General features: G+C 38.0%; 1 protein-coding gene across 1 annotated transcript in view; it reads right to left on the bottom strand.

The window, feature by feature from the left end:
* Nucleotides 1-19,650, bottom strand: part of GABBR2 (gamma-aminobutyric acid type B receptor subunit 2) — a 476,329-nt gene that overhangs the window by 138,421 nt on the left and 318,258 nt on the right. The window contains exon 12 of the mRNA XM_033069711.2: nucleotides 13,008-13,115. Coding sequence (XP_032925602.1) covers nucleotides 13,008-13,115 — 108 coding nt within the window. The remainder of the gene's footprint in view (nucleotides 1-13,007; nucleotides 13,116-19,650) is intronic.

The following is a 19,650-nucleotide window of genomic DNA, read 5'->3' as shown; positions in this document are numbered from 1 at the left end:
ACACTCATCCAATAGTCAAAAGTTATTGCTGAATTGCTTTAACATGGACAAATCCACATTTTTTTCCCCAAGTTTTCATTCTGGGAAACAGTTGACTTAATCCAAATGAAATATTCAAAAATGTTAAGCCTGAGAAGCTTAATAAAGTTGTGATTATTTCAGTTCAATTTGATGAAATTATTAGGATTTTGAAAATGCATTAAAAAGCCAGAAGTGTCTGCTAATCTTAATAAAGGCAAGGTTAGTATTTCTGCATAGAATAAATTGTATTTGCATTTCACTCTTATCAAGTTGAAGGAAAAGATAAAAATGACAAAAATTTGAAATAATGTAAGAAGACCTTCAGAAAGTCTGTTTTTCATATTGCTTGGTATGATACGTTTTCTATTTTGAAAATTTGTATCTGCAACATTGTGCACCACTTTTTGCTGATCTGTTGGTTTATTTTATAGATAATTTGGAATAAACTAAGAGCAAAACAAAGACTAGAAATCAGAATGAGCTAAAGGACTCCATACATTATTTTCATTTCCTGAGACCAGTTCTGTAAATCCATTGCCATAAAGGACTGGAATGTGGTGCTTTCCACATGCTTGTGGCAGCAATGAAGTACAGCCATCTCAGGAGAGACAGCACAGGCATGTCTGGAGAGGGCAGATGAAGGGGGAGGAGGCAGTTTTCATGCCTTGCTGCTGGATGATTTGGCAAGGAGAACTTTTCAAGGAAAAGGTGCCTTGGTGTGCTGTGCAGGGGGAGGAAAACTGTTGACATGTGTTTCTTTATTAATCTAAAATGAAAGCAGGTACTGAGCAAAGATTCTCAGACACAGCTTGGTCCCTTGTCTTCTTTAGGAAAACAGAACTGTGTCTGACCTTTTAGCAGTTTATCAAGTGGCAATCAAAGCTGAAAAGGAACAGGTTAGCCTTTGTTAAATGGCCCATGGGTTTTTAAATCTCTTTTCTAATGCCTGCAAACAGGTGTTGGGTGAAGCAGACCTAGAACTACTGCTAGTATGGTGGAGATATGGAAGAGAAAAAATGGGGAATGAAGTCCATAGAGAATTTGGATTTAGATAAAATGTTGACACAACTCAAATTTCTTTTCCTCCCTCTTAAATGGGTAGGGAATATATTGTATTGGCATATTTTAGTTGGTCTTCAGTCTTCCTTTTTTAGTGATGTAGTTTATTTTTAGATGTTGGCTGTTTAACTATTACATGTTTAGCCTTTCTCAGTAGCCAGTGGATGGGGACAAAAGCCTTTAAAACACAATTCATCCCATCTATCCTGGGTCAGAAAAAATAGTGTTCTGAAACATGTCCATCCCTGCCTCACTCCCAGCCCCCCAAGAGTTGAAGACAATTAACTTCAGCTAAAAATATGCATTTGACAAATTAAAAGCTCTGTGAAAGCATCTTAGAGACAGAAATATCCCTCTCTGCTCTTCCAAGCCAAAAAGGTTCCTTGAAAAAAAAAAAAACAAACCCCTAAAATATTTTATATTTGTAATGAAAATAGTGTACATTTTAGCAAGGGTAGGTGAGCAGCCCAATGTCTTCCATATTTATATGGACTATCTTCATATTGAAAGTAAAGTTGCATTGGATTCATATTTACCAACCCTTGGTAATATTAATCAGATGGATACAGCAATGCCAGAAGCAAAAGACTGAAAGGATATTATTAAAAGCAGCAATACTGATAATCCACTCAGAATCAAAATAAATAACTTCCTACTCATATCATGTTAGCAATATGATCACAACACTCTTCCTTGCTCTTGTATATTTTTCATTTGTAGCTGTTCTTGCACTATTGCAGATCAGTATTTTAGTTCACTTGTAAGTTTGGTAACCCTTTTTTTGGGCAGGTAGTTAGAAAAAATAGAAGCAGAGATACAGCAAACAGCAGAGCTCTTCCTTGGATACCTCTTGGAGTAATTTTTCCTTCATTACTCTGCCCTTTTCTGGACAGAAGGGGAGTTGTATAACAGCAGCTGTCACTGGCAGCAGGTATTATTCATCCCTTACTTCTGCCAGACAGCCAGGAGGAAGGCAAGCAAAAGAAAACCCATAAGCTAACCTAAGTGACCTACACTGCCATGATGAGCTCTGTAAAACACAGTGGTGCTGCTGCTGCTGCAGGGTGAGAGGGCTGAATGCAGGGCACCTGGGGCTGCCACCCACACCCATTGCAGCACTGGTCTCTCCTCAGCAAAAGCACTGCTGGGATCTAGCTCTGATACAGAACTCCCTACCAGAGTACCAGCTCTCAGAACAAAACACTGATGTTATTTTTCACTTCTGCCAGTCATTAGCAGCTTGTCCTAAAAGAGATTTGCCCTGAGAAATGCCACTGGTATATCACTAACAGCATTTCTAAAAGGCTCGCTGCTCTCCCCCTTCCACCCGCAGGAAGCTCAGCTTTCCCCAGACATCACTCCCACCCACTAGAATTCCTTAAGCTCAGTACATTCACTCCTTGGGAAACACCAGATGCACTGAAGGAGTCTTGACTCAGATCTTGCAAATCCGACAAATTCTCTGTCTGGCAAAAGAAAGTCATGAGCTTCTGAGTCTCCTCACAATCAAAAATATAATTTTTCTTTAAGAGAAAGGTTCTCATTTCTTCCTTTTTCATTTTCCTTCTAGCAAACAGTAAATCAGCCTTTGGAAAAATACATGGTAGCTAATAAAAATCCATTTTTGCAAGTGCTCCCAAATCCTTGCTGAAGCCAAGCTCTCACACAGCAGCATCTGTGAGTCATATTTTCTACCATCTGTGATTGGATAGGTGAATCTGTCTCATCCTGGCAGATCTGAACACTGTTATAAATGCCATTGCCACCAGTCTGGACTATATATCTGGATAAGAAGTGGTGTGCCCTCAAAACAAATTCACTCAGAACAAAAGCTGGTAGGCCATTTTCTTCTGAGCAACATTGCTGTATGAGCAAATCAAAATTGTTCTGAAAACTCGTGACCATGAAGAGAGATCAAAGTCCTTACTCTCCACAGACCTTGCTGTCTGATCACAGGAGTTTAAAAATCTGTCTAAAGCTCTGGGATAAAGTTTCTACTCATGGAAATTGTTGAGGATTTTCTAGGCTATCACAGTCTGTGCCATCTGCCATGAAACTTCAACTGTCCATTTGGTTATTATTGCACAAACCTTTTGTTGGGCTTTTTTTCATTTGTTTCTAAAGCATATCCATTGTGTTCTGGAGAACCCTATCATCTACCAGTTTGTGGGATCACCTGGCAATTGGGCAATCAAGAGTAATTAAACACAAAATTTGTTTTTTATAGTTAAGACAAGGGGAAACTTTCTGTTACTTATCTTACTAGAAACCAACTCTGAAAATGTTCATGACATAGACCATAAAGCTGAAGTCCATTCTAAACCATGAAGAAAGAGTCATACATATGAAGACTTACCCTTTTCTCCAGAATGTAACATTAGTTTTGTACTCTGATTTCCACAAACAATTTTCCAGCATGACTGAAGAGTTAATTTACTCCTGTCTTTTTTTCAGAGTTAGTTTCTTTGTTACCAGGTCGCCTCCCTTTGTCAGAACAAAATATCTTTAAATTTTAAGCTATATTAGCCAAATCTTTGTGGTTTATTTATTTGTTGGGTTTTCAATTGAATTCATAGAAACATAGAAAGGCTAGGAATACTTTTTTCATAGGTTTTGATATAAATATATATTTTTTCTTTTTCCTTTAAAATGCAGGATCATTTTTTGTTTAAGAAGGCAATTCTAGTTTCTCTTATGTAGACCAACCCTGTCTAGTCTAGCTGGCAGAGTAATCTCTGGCACTAGTTGGATAAACCCTTAATGTTATTAATTAACCTTTTTTTTTTCAGTTGTTTCTTCCCCAGACTCCTGGGATGGAATCTGTAGAGAGAAACTCTCTTTAAAGGATCCCTCTGTGAAGCTTCCTAGACCTTATACATTTAAATGAATATCATTGACATCAATTATAAAAGCCCTCAGAAATCTGAAACCAAATATTCTTCTCCCTGATCCATACAGAAATCCTACTGATTGGTGTCCTCCCTCTGAACTGGAGGGGAAAGATGAGAAAATAGAGTTTGCAGGGAATAAAACCTGTAAAGTCTGTGAGCTTGCAAAAGGGACCATGAAACCACTCACAAACTTGCCTTCACGATCATCTCTCCATTGCATAAACTCAGTATGGTTCTCACCTTTGGCTTGCTCCCCTACATTAAGTGCATCAGCACAAGTGGGATGGTGCCAGGAGGTTGGGGATGCAAAGTCAGTGGTGGGTGGGTGAACTTTCCCCTATGTGGGCTGAGGGAGATTCTATCTGAGAGTTATTAAAGCCATTAATATTTTAGAGAACTATACTGTAATACATTCTTAATTTCTATTGTGTAATGGAATGAGAAAAAAGGACCATTGAAAACACATTATGCGTTGTTCCCAATAACTCCACAATGTTTTTTTTAACAGCTATTATGAGTACTTCCTATAATTGATTGTATGATTAGTATTGGCAATGCCTCAAGTTGCAATTGCATTAGTTTTAATGACTGAATGCTGACATTTTAAAAAATATGTGTTGTAGTATTAAGGATTTTGACCAGTAGTAAGTCACTGTGAGTAAAAAGCTAAGTTTTATTGTCTTAGAGGTATTTTGACTGATTTGGTGGAAGATTTGTATATCCACTCATAAATTAAAAAAAAAAACAAAAACAACCAACATTTCTGTTTCCTGTGAGGATCAGCTGTGACAGTTGTAATCTAAGAACTTGGTGGCTACCTTTCAGGATAGTGGAGTGTGTGGTACTCCTGACAATAATGGATAATTGGATGTGATCAAAAAGCTTGGCTTTGAGAATTGCATAGCTACAGTCACTAGCCTGCTAAAGCACATATTTCTAAAACATGTCTTCTTTGGTGACTCCTATTTAGAATAATTGCATCATTGGGCAGACTCCCTCTCCCAATAATGCTATTTCAAATGTGGATGTGTTGACTCTGTGCCCTACTGCCAGGAGAAGCTATTGATTAGAAGATACCTTTCCTCTTTTTCAACTCATACTAAAAAAAGTGGGATCATCCTAGTGGTAGTGCTGACTAGGGAAAGTAGAAGATAGAAACTTTTCAGTGGTTAGAGATGGAGAGAGATTAAGTGATGGGTTAAAAAATGTATAAAAATCCTCATTTTTGAAAGCCTGAGCCTCAGTTGTGACTACAATGCACTAGAGAATTGGAGAGGTGATTGCTTTAGTAACATTGCTAATCCAACCATAACGAGCACACAGAGTGATATAAAATTACTATTTTTCACAAAACTCTTTTGAAAGGACAAAAATAAAAAGAAGTTAGTCTATAAATTGCACTAAGAAATCCAACTTGACAACATTAGAATTAACCATTCTTGCTGGTGTTCTGCAGAACAATCTTAAAAGCCTCAACATTGTGTTAACTTCTGCTCTCAACCATAAGTAAACCAAGACGTGCTGCCTTGAGAAACCTGCATATCCCTTCAATTTGACAGAAGGAAAATTCACCTCTGAGAAAAATGCACTTGCTGAGCCCAAGATCACATGGGCCATGAAAGTAAAGAACTTTCTACGAGAGGTGTGAATTCTCATCTTTGGTGTTGAAAGGAACCAAAATCTTCAGGGAAAAAGAAAAAGTGCATAAAGGGTTTGAATGTTTGAGAAGAAATATTCTGATTTTGTTTGATATAACACTAAAATGCCTAGCCTTTAATATTTTATTTAATGAAAAATGTTCTGGGAAAGCATACTTCATCGTTACCAAATAGCTGGGAATATCAATGCACTTGATTACATTTACAATCCAATTTCAAACTATTCAGGAATAAATTGCCTCATACTGTATAGCGACATGTTCTTTATTTCTCTGTCATCCAATAGTCTCATAATACATAGAAATTATGGTTGTAGCACCATTTATGAGCTACTTACATTTCACATAGAGTTTTCATTGTTTTTGTCACTACTGAGGTTTACCCTTATCAAACTGTACCATGCAGAAATTTCCATACATAAATTACTTCAAAAGCAGATTTTTCTCCTAGATGTACAGTTCATTAGCTCAGCTTCTTTCTGTGACATGAACTTGAGATTTAGCTCCAAATTCCATATTTATATGAATGTAAATTTTTGAAATGTGATTCCTATTGTTCCTTAGTTGGCATTTTAGCTGATCAGCTCTTATGAAAACCAAGATGCTTATTTTTCATCTAAGTTTGGATTCTAAGATTACACTGGCTATTTTTAAAGCTTTGGACTAAAAATTTATAGTTGTAGCTATTTGGGGGGAAAAATAAAAATAATTTGGTTTCCACTTATATCACTTTAGGAAGTACTGTATCTGTATATTAATAAACCATAAGCCATACCTGAATAATTTACATTGTCCTGTGTCAGAGATTACTTGCCCAGTGGTAAATATTCATAATGAAAAAAAAAAAATTCTAAACATAAGCAAATTTCAAACAGTCCTCTTTCTTACTCTCAAAGACTGAACAATAACACTGAGTATTTCTTTAGGTATCCATATGCTGGTTCATTTTCAGCAGATGGTCCCTAATAGATTGTTGTACTGTTGGTATGGTTACCCAAAGCAAATTTTTGGATCTTGACACATCTCTTCTCCAGACTTATGATCTCTCATATATGTTCAGTAGAATACAAGTGTATCCTAGGGGAAATCCATCATACAACTTTTTGCTATACACATAAAAAGTTCTAGTGAGATTTTAAAAAAAAAATATATTGAAAAAATATAAACAATTACAGTCTGAAAACTGACCTGGAAAAATATTTTATAACAGAATTTACAGAAAAAACTGATTAGATGGTACAAACTGCATTTATGCTAATTCAGAACTATGTCTACATAGGATTTAAGTGAATAAATGAGATTTGACCTGTGAGGTTCTGACCTAAACCCTCTGTTAACGTAATCTGGAGAACTTTTCTTCATCTATTTTTAAAAGATTAAGATAATGGGCAACTTTTTTTAAACTTCTTCAGGGCTTTAGTGAGGAAAAATATAGATTGTAATAAATTCTAAATTCCATAAGTGGCTTGAAAAACTCACGGAAAAGTTCATAGCTAGAGATGACATTCTATAAACTTCCTCACAGAGGTTTTCCAGTGAGGGATGGGGATAGAAAACAACAGACACAAGTTGAGAAGAGAAGGCAGCAGCACATAAACTCATCACTGTGTAGCCTCCAGCTGCTTTCTTCTCTCTGTTTCCTGCATCCACAGGGACACTGCGCAATCACAGGACCTGGCAGCTTCCCTGCTCCCCAGAAAGAGCCTGGATGGTTTCTCACCCCTCCCAGTTTTCTATACACCTGTTTTTGAACCATTAAATGTACAAGTAATGGAAGTGAGGTGGCCAGATTTGTGTTAAAATATGGAATTTGAAGGCAATGAGCTAAAATGTGTGAGAATTCCTGCACTGCTTCATTCAGGTAATAGATTTGCTTCTCAGAAACAAAGAAACAACATAATAATTTCTGAAAAATATGCTCAGAGAGATTTCTACAGCATAACAAATAATTCTGGAAAGTAGTTATTTTTCATTTGGCACTTAACTGTCTTAAACATGAGACCACCTTTCTCAAAACTCCTACTGCCTTTTTCATTAAACACATTTTCTAGTTTAAGTGAAAAAGGTGGTAACATAAAACTGTCTTTTTTACTGCACAGTCCTGTTCCATGCCCAGAGCAGACTGACTACCTTTGTTTCATCTCAGTGGCATCCTGTAGGAAGCTAAGGTTTCACTGGCGTCCTAATAATCCACATAGGGGAAGAAATGTACATTGCAGAGATCCTAGCAAGCTGTAGTTTTTCAATTATTGACTTTTTATCCCCAACATAAAACTTTTAACATTTTCATGAGCCCATTCTTCATAAAGAAAATGGAAAGAGGATTCAATTATAGAAAGAACTGCACACATCAGCAAGAGGAACGTTTACATCTTTGCACACCTCATCAGCTTGAGCTAAAAGAGTCACTAGTGGCTATCAGAATTTGTACAACTGTATAACAGGAAGACAAGACACATAGTTTGCCTGTAGATTTTATAGAAACACAGAAATGGAATAAAGAACAGAAAATTCTAAAATCCTGTGTTCAGATTTTATACTCTGCCCACACTTCTTGTGCAATCATTTTGGCAGGTCCTAATTTCAAGTTTTTTCTTGTCTCTTTCTCCATTCTCATTCCTGCTTTCCTTTCCTAGACTACATCCCTACTTTTTAGGCCTCCTGTTCTGCCTTTCAATCTTAATCTAATTTTAAACCAGATTTAGTCCTTCAATTACAGTTTGCCACTTAAATACCATACTCAGGCTCTGCATTCCATCACAGTCACCTTTCTTGATCACTTCTTACAGACCTTCCTGACTTTGCTGTCCTTGAAATTTAGGTTCCAAGGGAATTTTAATTCAGATTCAGTCTCCCTCTTCCATATCTTCTCCCAGTATATAATTCCAAGATTTTCCTTTTTTTTTTTTTAATCTGGACAGGGTTCTGTCTTGAAGTCATTAAGTCATTAGCATTAGTCACAGTGATTTCTCCTCTTCAGTCTCTTTCCTGCTCCCAATCTCTTGGCCCTGCAGTTCTCTTGCACTGTTAGCCTCCCTTCACCATCCTACTGTCAAAAACAAAATCTGAACAATCTCCTACCCATCTTTGCAAGGCATGAAGACCTCAGGTGTTATAAGGACCTAGTAGGCCAAATGAATGCCAATGAGTTTGCCAGATGGCAGCCTGACAGGCATAGCTAAGTCAGGTTAGACTGATAAGTCATTTTTGTCTGTTGTGATTGGTTGTAGCTTTCTTAACCTGTGATATTGGTAATAGAGAAAAAGCTTATGAATTATCATGAAGGAATAGAATAGTGTTGGCAAAGCTATAGCAGCACAAGCCTCAAGATAAGAGACTGCTCTACATCCCTTTTGTCATTATATTCTGTATTTATCTTGTAACAACTTTGTCATCATAAAGACATATGCCACCAGAAGTTTACTGTAGCAGTAATAACTGAGTACAATGGTAATATTTTCAGTGAAAACTGAAGATAAAAACATTCCTTCTCTGATGCCACAGTTGAAGAATTAAGTCCAAACAGCCAAAGCCAGGTTGTACTCTGTTACGGGTAAGACAAGCTTATCATGGCAGCATCAACTCAGATGTATTGCACTTTCAAATACAACAAATGCAACAAGGCAACTTCGTGACCTAGATCATCTTCTGCTTTTCTGTAGCCATCTACAAATGGCCAAATGCTTGTCTTTGTAGGAGCAGAATTTATAATATTTATGCAGGGTTTAAATACCACTGCTTTGAATTTCTTACTATTCTGGTATTTATCAGAAGTGCATGGGCTTTATTTGGCATGCAGGAGTTGTGCAGGAGCAGTCACTGTGTAGGACTGCTTCAACACCCCCAAATACCCAAGATAGTGCAGATCCCATCAAAACAGACAGCTTCTCATCCTTCTAAATTTACCAGAAGGGCTGGCTTCTGAAAACGGTTCAGCTAGCTAAAGCCTCCCCAGGACACCACATGCTCCCCTGCCACTGATATTCTCCTCTCTCTCTTCTCATCCACTGCCAGCCCTCCTGCTGCCAAGGGAAACAAAAAGCCAGTTCCCACCTCTCTCTGAGCAGCAGACATTCTGCAGCCCAAAACAACAGAAAGGAGACGTATGAAAACCAGAATTGCACCTCAATTATTACTGTTACAGTTATTTTTAATACTAATTCTATTCTTCTTTCCATTATCTCCGCTAACCTCTTCAAAACTCAAAAATAATTTATTTCTCCCTACTGATTTTGTCATTTCCATTTGACAAAAATTGATCCCCTTGCACCCCTCTGTTTCCAGCTAAAACTAATGCATTTTTAATTTGCTTCCTTTGAGCCCTAGCAAGATCAAAGATGGTGACAGAGCTCTGGGAATTTTGTGCAATTTGTCCTTAGTATTGTGATAACAGAATGAGTGTATTCTGAATTTTATTGTTTATTAATTTCCAGTAACAGAGGGGTGGATATATAAAAGGGTGAAAATAAAATAGACTTTTGAAAGCTTTATAAACAGCAGTTAATGAGAATCTTCAACTAATTCAAGACACTCTAACTCATTAAGTTCCACTTTCCACTGCAGGAATATGGAGTGTATTATTATTATTACTTGAAATTCTGTGCATTTTCTCACACTGAGACAGATATCCACTAATCTCTTCAAAAAGCCACATTGTACACCAAAGTGCACAATAATGTACAGATGCAAGCTTGCCCTATCTGATGAAGATAAACAGATTTACTCATCATATTCTCTCCCTCACTTAACACCCCCTTTGAAGAAATGAATTAACCAATATTTTCAAAAACCACACAGAGATTCTTTCACTCTGTGAAGAAATTTCACTGTTGGCAAATGTTTTCCTGAGGAAAATATTGAGGATGACTGGCAAAGGTGGTGTGCCTCAAGGTCATACAGATTTTACTGTCATATACAGGTAGTGACTGAACTGGTCACAAATGAATAGGATCCACAGTACTTATACAATTTTGGAACTTTGAAATTCTCTGATTGTAATGCCAGTCTACTCTGTCATGGTACAACTAATTCAGAAAACATTAATGTGCTTTCTTCATGCAGCACTGCATTTGTGCATTTGTCAGTTCAGATATTGTTTGCAAAAATTTCTATTTTCTGTGCATCCATATAAAGAAAATACTTTGGCTGTAAATTACATCTGCAGAAAATGGAAATGTCATTCTTGCAAGGCATAAGTAAAGAGTGCCATGTTTTTCAGTCAACTCCTAAAAACACTTTTATCTATCCTGGCAAATCAGAGACAGAAAATATATGACTAGTAAACACTTGTCATGGATAGCTGATTTGTTTTACATAAAGAAAACTGTTGTACTTCATGATTCATGCTTGTGATTTAGAGTGAGATATCTAAAAAAAGAATTCTTTAAAGTTTACAGAACAAACTGTGTTATTGACTTAATTCTGGAATATTGAAGAAGATGGCCTAATAGCCTTGATGTTTCCAGTATCACTGAGAGAAAAGCAGCTCATTGCTCATCCTCCAGATGTTTGAAAGTTTATCTCCCTTATACTGGTCAGTGTCTTTTTAACTGATCTTGAATAATTTCTTACATCCAGCTCCACATAATCAATTGCAATTTGCAGTAGGTGATGAGCTCCTTAAAGAACAGGGGCAATAAAGAATTTGAGGATTATGTTTAGTTAGCAAACAGTGAAATTTAATATTGAGGCAACCCATTTGCAGATCTAAAATGTAATGTTTAAAAAAAAGGGAGCAGAAGCTCAGTGACAGTCCACAGCAGTACCTGTTCACTCCTATTTGAAACAGTATTTATTGGAGAAATTATACATTTCTGAGGAAAATAAAGGTTATGAAGTAAATGTTTTTATGTGTTAGACTGTAGTGTCTTGTGTAACTTCACTAATTTAAAAATATTTGTACCAATACAACTGAAAACATTTTCAATGTAAAATTTCATTTCTCAGTAAGGTAAAATCCTGGCTCCTCCTTGTAAAAAACTTTAATATAGCAAGTGTAAGATCTTTGGGAAAAAAAAGAAAGAAAAAAAAAAGAAAAAAAAAAACTCTGGAAGTATAAACTGATATGTCACAGTGGGCTCTTTGCACATATGCAAAAAGTGGGGTTTCCATTTCACTCCACCCAGAGCATCCTGGTTTTGATATAGATTTTTTTTCTGATTTTAGTTAGTTTTAAAATATTTTATATTTACTCATCATTATGTTTTACAATGAATGATAATGAAATGGAGCAAACCTGACATGATTGAATAGGAGGAGGAAGTACTAGCTGGTTGTGTTGTTGTGGTGCCAGAGTAATAGATCCAGTTCCAGACACAGCATGTAATTCCTTAATAACCTGAGACATAAATCCTCTTAGAAACTGAGTTAACTCTCTCCCTCTCTATCTGAAGTCCATTCCTTCTAAGGGAATGATGTATTCCATTGTGACAGACTCCCTACACATTGCAGTTGTGGAAAAACAATATAGTGCTAACAAAAGAAATTTACAATAGAGCTCTTTTATGACCACACATAGGGGAAAACAGAGGAATCTGACAAGGTTTTGGATCATTGTTCCATTTAATTTGGTTGTATACAACTCTTTATTGGTTTTTAGAATAAAACTATTCAGATGCACATAGGAACTGCACTTGACAATTCTGCTCTCTCTATAAAAATATTAATTTTGTTTTTCTTTTTCATGCACATTTCTCTTAATGCTTTTGCCATTAATGTTACCAAAATGTTTTCTGTTCAGTGCTTTACCAATTTTTAAATAAAATCATCTGATAAAAAATACTTCATGTATGAAGAGAAGCTTAATGGGGAAAATATCATGAAGAGCTGTGCTGCTCCTAAGCTGAGCCTAATCCTTTACAGAAAATGTGCTGTGCCAAAAATGACACAGACAAATTTTGTGGTTCAATTCTGATTAGTCTTAGAGTAAACTTCCGTAAAAAATTTCAATGATAATTAGAAATAGGAAGCTATAAGCAGGACTTTCTCTTGCCTCCTCCTACCAATCTGTGAGAAATCTGCAGGTAATATCCATGTCTCAGACAGACATAATCAGAAAACATTTTATAAAATGAATCTACCAGAAGCAGAACTCTGGATGCTGAAGCAACATATTAAAATGGAGAAGAGATTCAAATTCACTTTGACAATTGACAGCCAGCTCCACTGTTCACCTCTTATTAAAAGACTGGAGAGCTGATGCTTGACTCCAACTATCAGAGACTAAACAAGAAACCAAAAAGCCCTGCTATCAGGCTATTCAGGATCTTTGGATGCAACACATGAACAGTCAGCACAGCTATGGCCATGCAGGAAAGGTATGAAAACAATTAGAAAATTGTATTAACGGGGCAGCAAGAAAAAATTCTATTTTTCCTCACCTTTTTCTTCATTTTTACATTTTTGAAAATTGCATGGACTCTCCACGTTTTTGCAAACATTGCTCCAAATGCAGTTGTGTATCCCACTGTAAGAATCCACGTTCGGACCTAAAAATGTATATGCATAAAAAAAGACAAAGTTACTTAGATGTCTTAATTTCAGACAACATTTTGTCAAGATCCTGAAAAGAAAATCTAAAGAACTTCACAGAACCCAATGTTTAGTAATTTCTCATTCATTGCTTACTTGCTGTTTTTGCTCACTCCTTCATTTCCTCCCTAATTTCCTCCCATAAATCATAAATATCTTATAATATTCTGCCTTTTTTTTTTTATTTTTACTTTTATTATGTACTTTGAAGATAGAGGAAAGGGGCAATAGAGAAACTCAAGAGACAGACTATAAAAAGCATTCAGAGAGCTAATATTAACAGCAACATTTTGAACAGAAATTAACAGAGAAATAGAGACGTAATTCAGTCTAAATAAAAAAGGATTGTAGTATGTGAGATATGCATCACTCAGTGAAAAACCTGAGCATTCTGGAAAGATAAGAACAACAAATTTTAAATTACCCTATGAGAGAAAATGTCAAAACAGGAACGTAGTTTTGGTTGGCAACCTCGGGAGCAATACCTGAGTCAATGATAATAGCTGCAAATGTGGCCTAAGAAAAAGGAGGTGGTGAGCTTGCACAGAGCTCAGCTTTGACATACACAAAACAGATTTTAAAACTAAGAAAGAATGTATGTCTTTAGCATAAAAAAGAGAATAAGTTGGGTTTTTTGTGGTTTTTTGTTGTTGTTGTTTGGTTGTGGGATTTTTTTTTTAATAGAAAATCTGCAAATAGATCAAAAAGCACAGAACATAGATTAAAAAAGCTTTTTCTGCCATTCTTCCCCTGCCCATAGCATCTTGTACACAGGCCCTCGCTTTTGAACTTGGTTTGAGCTAGGACAGTGACCTTCAGAGTTGCAGTAAGCTCTGCACAGCCCTCTCGATTTCCTTGGAATTTTGTTTTCATTACCATGCAGGTTTGGCTGTTTGAAAGCTTTTTTGCCCTGAACAGGCCATTTTCTTCCCAAAGATGGGTCAGAGACTACAAAGCATGGCAGGTAGAAAACCCTGTGAGAGGCACAGCTTGAAGCCAAGAGTTGAATCTGAGATCCTGAGAAATCATAACAAGGAGGAATAATCTCATCCTCCTTCTAGAGACTCCACAGAAAAGGGATGATGAAAAGGGAGACTGCACAAAATTGAACAAAGAAGTAAAAAAATACAAAATACTTGTCCTTGCAGGTGAAAAAACTAGGGAGAGACGATGGCTAAATACAGGGAATGGAAAGCTTGCAAAAGGGAAAGCCAGCCTTCTTTTGGCCATGCTGACCATGCATGCTTGTCCAGAAGAGCGGTTTCGTGATATAAAAACCCAATCTGATTTAGAGAAACCAGGATGTTTGAAGAAAGCATTTTGGAAATAGTCTTTAGAGAACCTAAAGGCAATGATTTTCATTTGAAAGCAGCCTAGTTTCATGTCTAACTTCTGGAGAGTTTAGGATTTTTAATTTGTAATTTCAGGATATGCATATTGATGAGAAACTACACATTCTCGTAAGATTCAAAACTTGACATCTAAGATAAACCTTAGGAATAATCTAAACGTTTAATATCAAAATAGAGTAATTTCACAATTATAAGCTGCACCATTTTGACTAAAATTTTGCTCCTAAACCAGAAGTGCGGCTAACATTCAGGAGCGGCTTATATATGAACAAATTTTGAAAATTTCCCAACCCGCAAGTCCGAGCCAGCAGCAGCCCCAAGCCGAGGCGGAGCCCGCCTGGCCCCGGGGGGCGCGGCGGCGGCACCGACCGGGCATGCCCCTCTCCCTCCTCCCAGTGGCACTGGCCGTGCACACCACTCCCCTGCCTCCCGGCAGCAGCAGCGAGCGGGTCTGGGGCTGCTCCCTGTCAGCCACCCCGAGCAGGGCTGAGCCAGTAAACCCCGTGATTCCGCGATTCTGTTACTAATTGGCAACTTTGTGAAAGTTGCACGCGGATCCTTGCTGCAAACGAAAGTGTGGCTTACAATCCGGTGCGGCTTATATATGGAGGAAAAACGAAATGTTGCTGACACCCCAGAAGTGCGGCTTATAATCCGTGCGGTTTGTAATCATGAAATTACTGTACATGCTAATTTTGCCTTTTCAAGCTTTTCCAAAATTTCCATTTTTGTATTCAAAACATGATCTTTTCACATAAAATTTTTTGTGGAAAACAAATTTTCATTTATAATAGTGTCAATTGATGGTTAATCTTGCTATTAACAAAACCAGTAAAACAATTGTGATTACAGGAGTTCTGTCACTTTGTGACATTCTTGAATGTGATATTGAAAAAGAAACCCTGAAACAACCAAACAAAGAGAAAAAGAAAAATAGAAAAAAAAAAGACATTTAGGCCAGCAAAGCCTAATTTATTTTTAACTTCAACATTTTTCAAGTCTTCACTGATTTACTATCCTGCATTATGCTTCAGTCAAACCACAGTTAGATCAACCCTAAGGGATTTTAAAAATACATTTCATATCATTGTGTTCATACTAGTCAGTTACATTTTTTTTGACTTCACATCAATAGCCATATTTAGCTTTCAATCCTTTTGCTGTTATTAATAAGTATTCAGCTCTTTTGTGTACAGCTTAGTGGTATATTTGGCAAACAGATACATGGTATTTTTGTGTCTCTAATAAGACTGTTTTGTTCTCACTGAAACAGTAATTGTCTCTTGGGAATACTAATAAATTCAATTATGCTCATAATATGTTTCTAACTCAATATTCAGAAAAATGTTATTTCTGGCATGTTTGATTCAAAAAATTTTATGTATTCCTGACTGGGACCATGCATATTAGAATAACTCAACTACTGTCTATATCAGAAACATTCTAGCTTAAATATACCAAGATTTTGTCAAAATGAGATCATTGTTGCTAAGAAGGAGATGGTAAGTTTCAGACTAAAATAAATTTTTAATTTTGAAGAAAATGACCTCAGATTTATCTGCTATAATTCATTAATGCAGCTGGCAAAATGAAAAATTTAGAAAACAGAAAAAGTCTAAAATCCTTATATCTGCTCATTTATGTTCTTAAATGTATTATACCTCCATATCCTACTCATTTGAAAGAACGTGATAAAAATATCAGTAACTGAAGACCATGACGATGATGTTATAGAATTGATCATCAATTCTCTCATGTTGGTACTTTCTAACAATGTGTTTTGCCAGAAGCTGAAGAAAACCACCCTTCTCTCAGCACCCACCGAACAAGCAGGAAAATGTCTCTTTAGTAGACAAGAACTTGCATTCAAATATCTGTTCCTAAATATACAAAAAAACTTGAAAAAATTCTTTCTTTTTCTCTTAAATGGTTAAGTCATTACAAAATTCTTGATGCCTTTAATTATCTTAGGGTATACTTTCAATTATCTGCTTATACATCTTGGTTCCTTTCAATTTTTTGAATGAGATATGTTGACTATTTGAATATGTCCTACAAATATTTTGTTTTCTATAATTCAAAGACAACATGCAAGTGTCAAATGAAATTATATAATTCGGTATACAGCAATCAACGGTTCCTATACAAATAGTAAAATGGAGTTTCCTACGTCTGTTTTCTATTGAGGTACTACACTATTTTGGTTTACGATCTATTTTTGACAACATCATGTAGGAATTTTTGCTTTTTATAAATTACTTGCTAGAAGTTCTTAGAGCTGCATTAACTGGTATAACTAAAAAACACCTGGAAAACATCTATCTGGTGGATAATGCACAGTTGACAAACAGTAAATGCTGAAAGAATCGCGACAAAGAAAGATCTTTCTGATAAGGTTGCAGACTTGAAATAGATATGACTGCTATTTCAAAAAACCTTTACCTTCATCAAATATTAAACTTGAGACAAATATTTTAAGTTCCAGCTAAAGAGTTGCTGCATCTGTGAACAAGTTGTTCCTTATATCTTGTAGGATCATCATTTTTTATTGTCCTTTGGTAGTAAAACCCCTCTGTTTTTATCCTACACATAAGGTCCTAAACACCTTTTATTTTTATCAAGGAAGACAATTCTTCTGCCACATAATAAGCATGGGTAGGTTAGGAATCTTATATAAAATTACAGTAGTTTCACGAATACAAGCCGCACGGATTATAAGCCGCACCCCCGGTGCCTCGACAATGTTGCTGTCTTTGTCAATAGATAAGCCGCACCCCGAATATTAGCCGCACTTTCGTTCGTCGCGAGAATCCGTGCGCAGCTTTCACAAATTGGCCAATTAGTAACAGGATCGCGGCATAGCGGGCTTTACTGGCTCGGGGCGGGGCCAGGAAGGCTCGGCCCGCTCATGGTTGCCGACGGGGCCGGGTGGCCCAGCTCAGCGCCACGGCTCGGCGGGGCTGGCTGGGTGGTGCTGCCGCCGCCGCCGGGCTCGCTGGCCCCCCTCTCCCGTCAGCACCGCCCCGCTGCCGCGTTCGCTCGCCTGGCTGGCAGGGCGGCCGCCGCCGGGCTTGCCGCCCGCCCCGCTGCCGCTTTCGCTCGCCCCGCTGCCGCTTTCGCTCGCCCTGCGCCGCGCCCCGCGAGCGCCGCGCCCGCCCCGCGCCGCGCCCGCCCCGCGCCGCTTTCGCGAGCGGCGCTTTCGCTCGCCGAGCGGTGCTCTCGCGAGCGGCGCTTTCGCTCGCCGAGCGCCGCTTTCGCGAGTGCCGCTTTCGCGAGCGCCGCTTTCGCTCGCCCCGCCGGCAGGGCTGCCGCCGCCGCCACCAGGCTCGCCGGCCGCCCCCTCCCGTCTGCAGCGCCGCCGCGTTTCCTCGCCCTGGCCGGCGCTGCAGGCCCCCGCACCGCCGGGCTCCCCCACGCTGCTGGCCCCGATTCTGCTGGGCTTCCCCCGCTGCCAGGCAGCCCCACCCGCCGGCCTTCCTGCTTCTGCCATACTCCCCTGCACTGCTAGCCCCAGTTCTCCCGGCCTCCCCCGCCATGCTGGCTCAGGCTCTGCCGCCCTCCCTGCCCCGCCCTGCTGGCTCAGGCTCTGCCGCCTGCCCCCCACACTGCTGGCCCCGCCTCTGCCAGGCTTTCCCACCTCTGCCGGGGCCGGCCGGGCTCCAGCTTGGCTTGGGGCTGCCGCGGGCTCTCACTTCCGTGTTGGCAGCTTTTAGAATTTTGTTAATAGATTAGCCGCCCCGGAATATTAGCCGCACTTCCGGGTTTCCACCAAAATTTTGGTCAAATTGGTGCGGCTTGTATTCGTGAAATTACTGTACTTTAAATTCAATCCTATTTCCTCTCAACCTTGAGCATTAGCTGGCTGGTCTATATTTGCTGCTATTTGATATCTTTGCACAAATCTATCTGAGCGTCTCCCCTCATCTTGTTATAGAAATGGTGAAGAGGCTACTAATTATAAGTCTGTGTAACAGACATAAAAGTTACCTGATATTACCCCTCATTATTAATAAAAGAAGCCATCTATTTGTGAACAATGAGTTAGTAAGAGGAAATTAATAAGTGGTGAAAGTGCCAGAAATACTCTGAATAAAGAAGTAAAAATCTCTGTTTATATATTCTAAGAATGAAGTGTACAAAAACCCCTAACATTTTAGGTTCTGCTAACTTTCAGATAAACAACAATATTATTGGAATTAATTTTAAATATTTTATTTTAATGTAATTACAATTCTAAATAAAATTATAAGGTTATCTTGGAAAATGAACTGAATTAATGAAAAGTTAAAACTTTAATTTTTTAAGAAATTACATTTTTTCCTTTTGTTTGACCACCTCTGCCTATGCATTCAGAAGACCACACAGTTACAATCTGGCAAGGAATACCTGGGAAGGTTTTGAGTCCATGAAAATGGTAATATCAATTTCAAATGTAGTTGATCAAAGAAGTGATGCATTTTACTGCTTTTTTAAATTGAAAGAAAAAATATAACCTGAACTGAATACACTATACTACTTTTTTCATGTTACATGTTTGTTAATCCTATGTTAATCCAGTCTTCCAATCTCAAGCAAAAGAAAGAAGGTGGGATTAAAGACTCAGAGCGATGAATAAAGGAATCCAAGTATCAGAACAAAGGACCTTCATGCATTGTGTTAAATGCTTCAAACTTCTTATCACTTCTTTAGGTGACTTTTTTTGTTTGTTTTAAATAACAGTTATTTAAATGGGATAGTGAAATTTCTTGGTTCTTTAAGGACTCCTTCAGTTAGTTAAACATTTAGATTATGTTTCTGCAGTGGAATCACACAGGTTTAAGATTCTCACATAAATACTTTTCCCCACTCCAATAAGTTGGTTTTTTTTGATTTTTTTTTTTTAAATAAAACTTGGAAACCTTTCTTTCCATTCACACTCCATTCTCCAGCTTTGTTTATGAGGCTTAGTGATTCACTTGAGGAATATCAATAATGAGCCAGCTCTACTCACACCATGGGTAGAAGCTGCAGTGCCCAAGGGTTTAGGCTGCAGCTGAATATTGCTGCTGAGCAGCTCGGCAGCACCTCAGAACTAGATTTAGGTACTTAAAAGGAACAAATGTGACAATAAACCATGCTGTGCATTTAGCCCTGGAGAGCA

The sequence above is a fragment of the Catharus ustulatus genome, chromosome 1, assembly GCF_009819885.2.
Source record: "Catharus ustulatus isolate bCatUst1 chromosome 1, bCatUst1.pri.v2, whole genome shotgun sequence".
In the NCBI taxonomy this organism is placed as follows: Eukaryota; Metazoa; Chordata; class Aves; order Passeriformes; family Turdidae; genus Catharus; species Catharus ustulatus.
The sequence above is the reverse complement of the archived record's forward strand: the minus strand, read 5'-3'. Positions and strand labels throughout refer to the sequence as shown.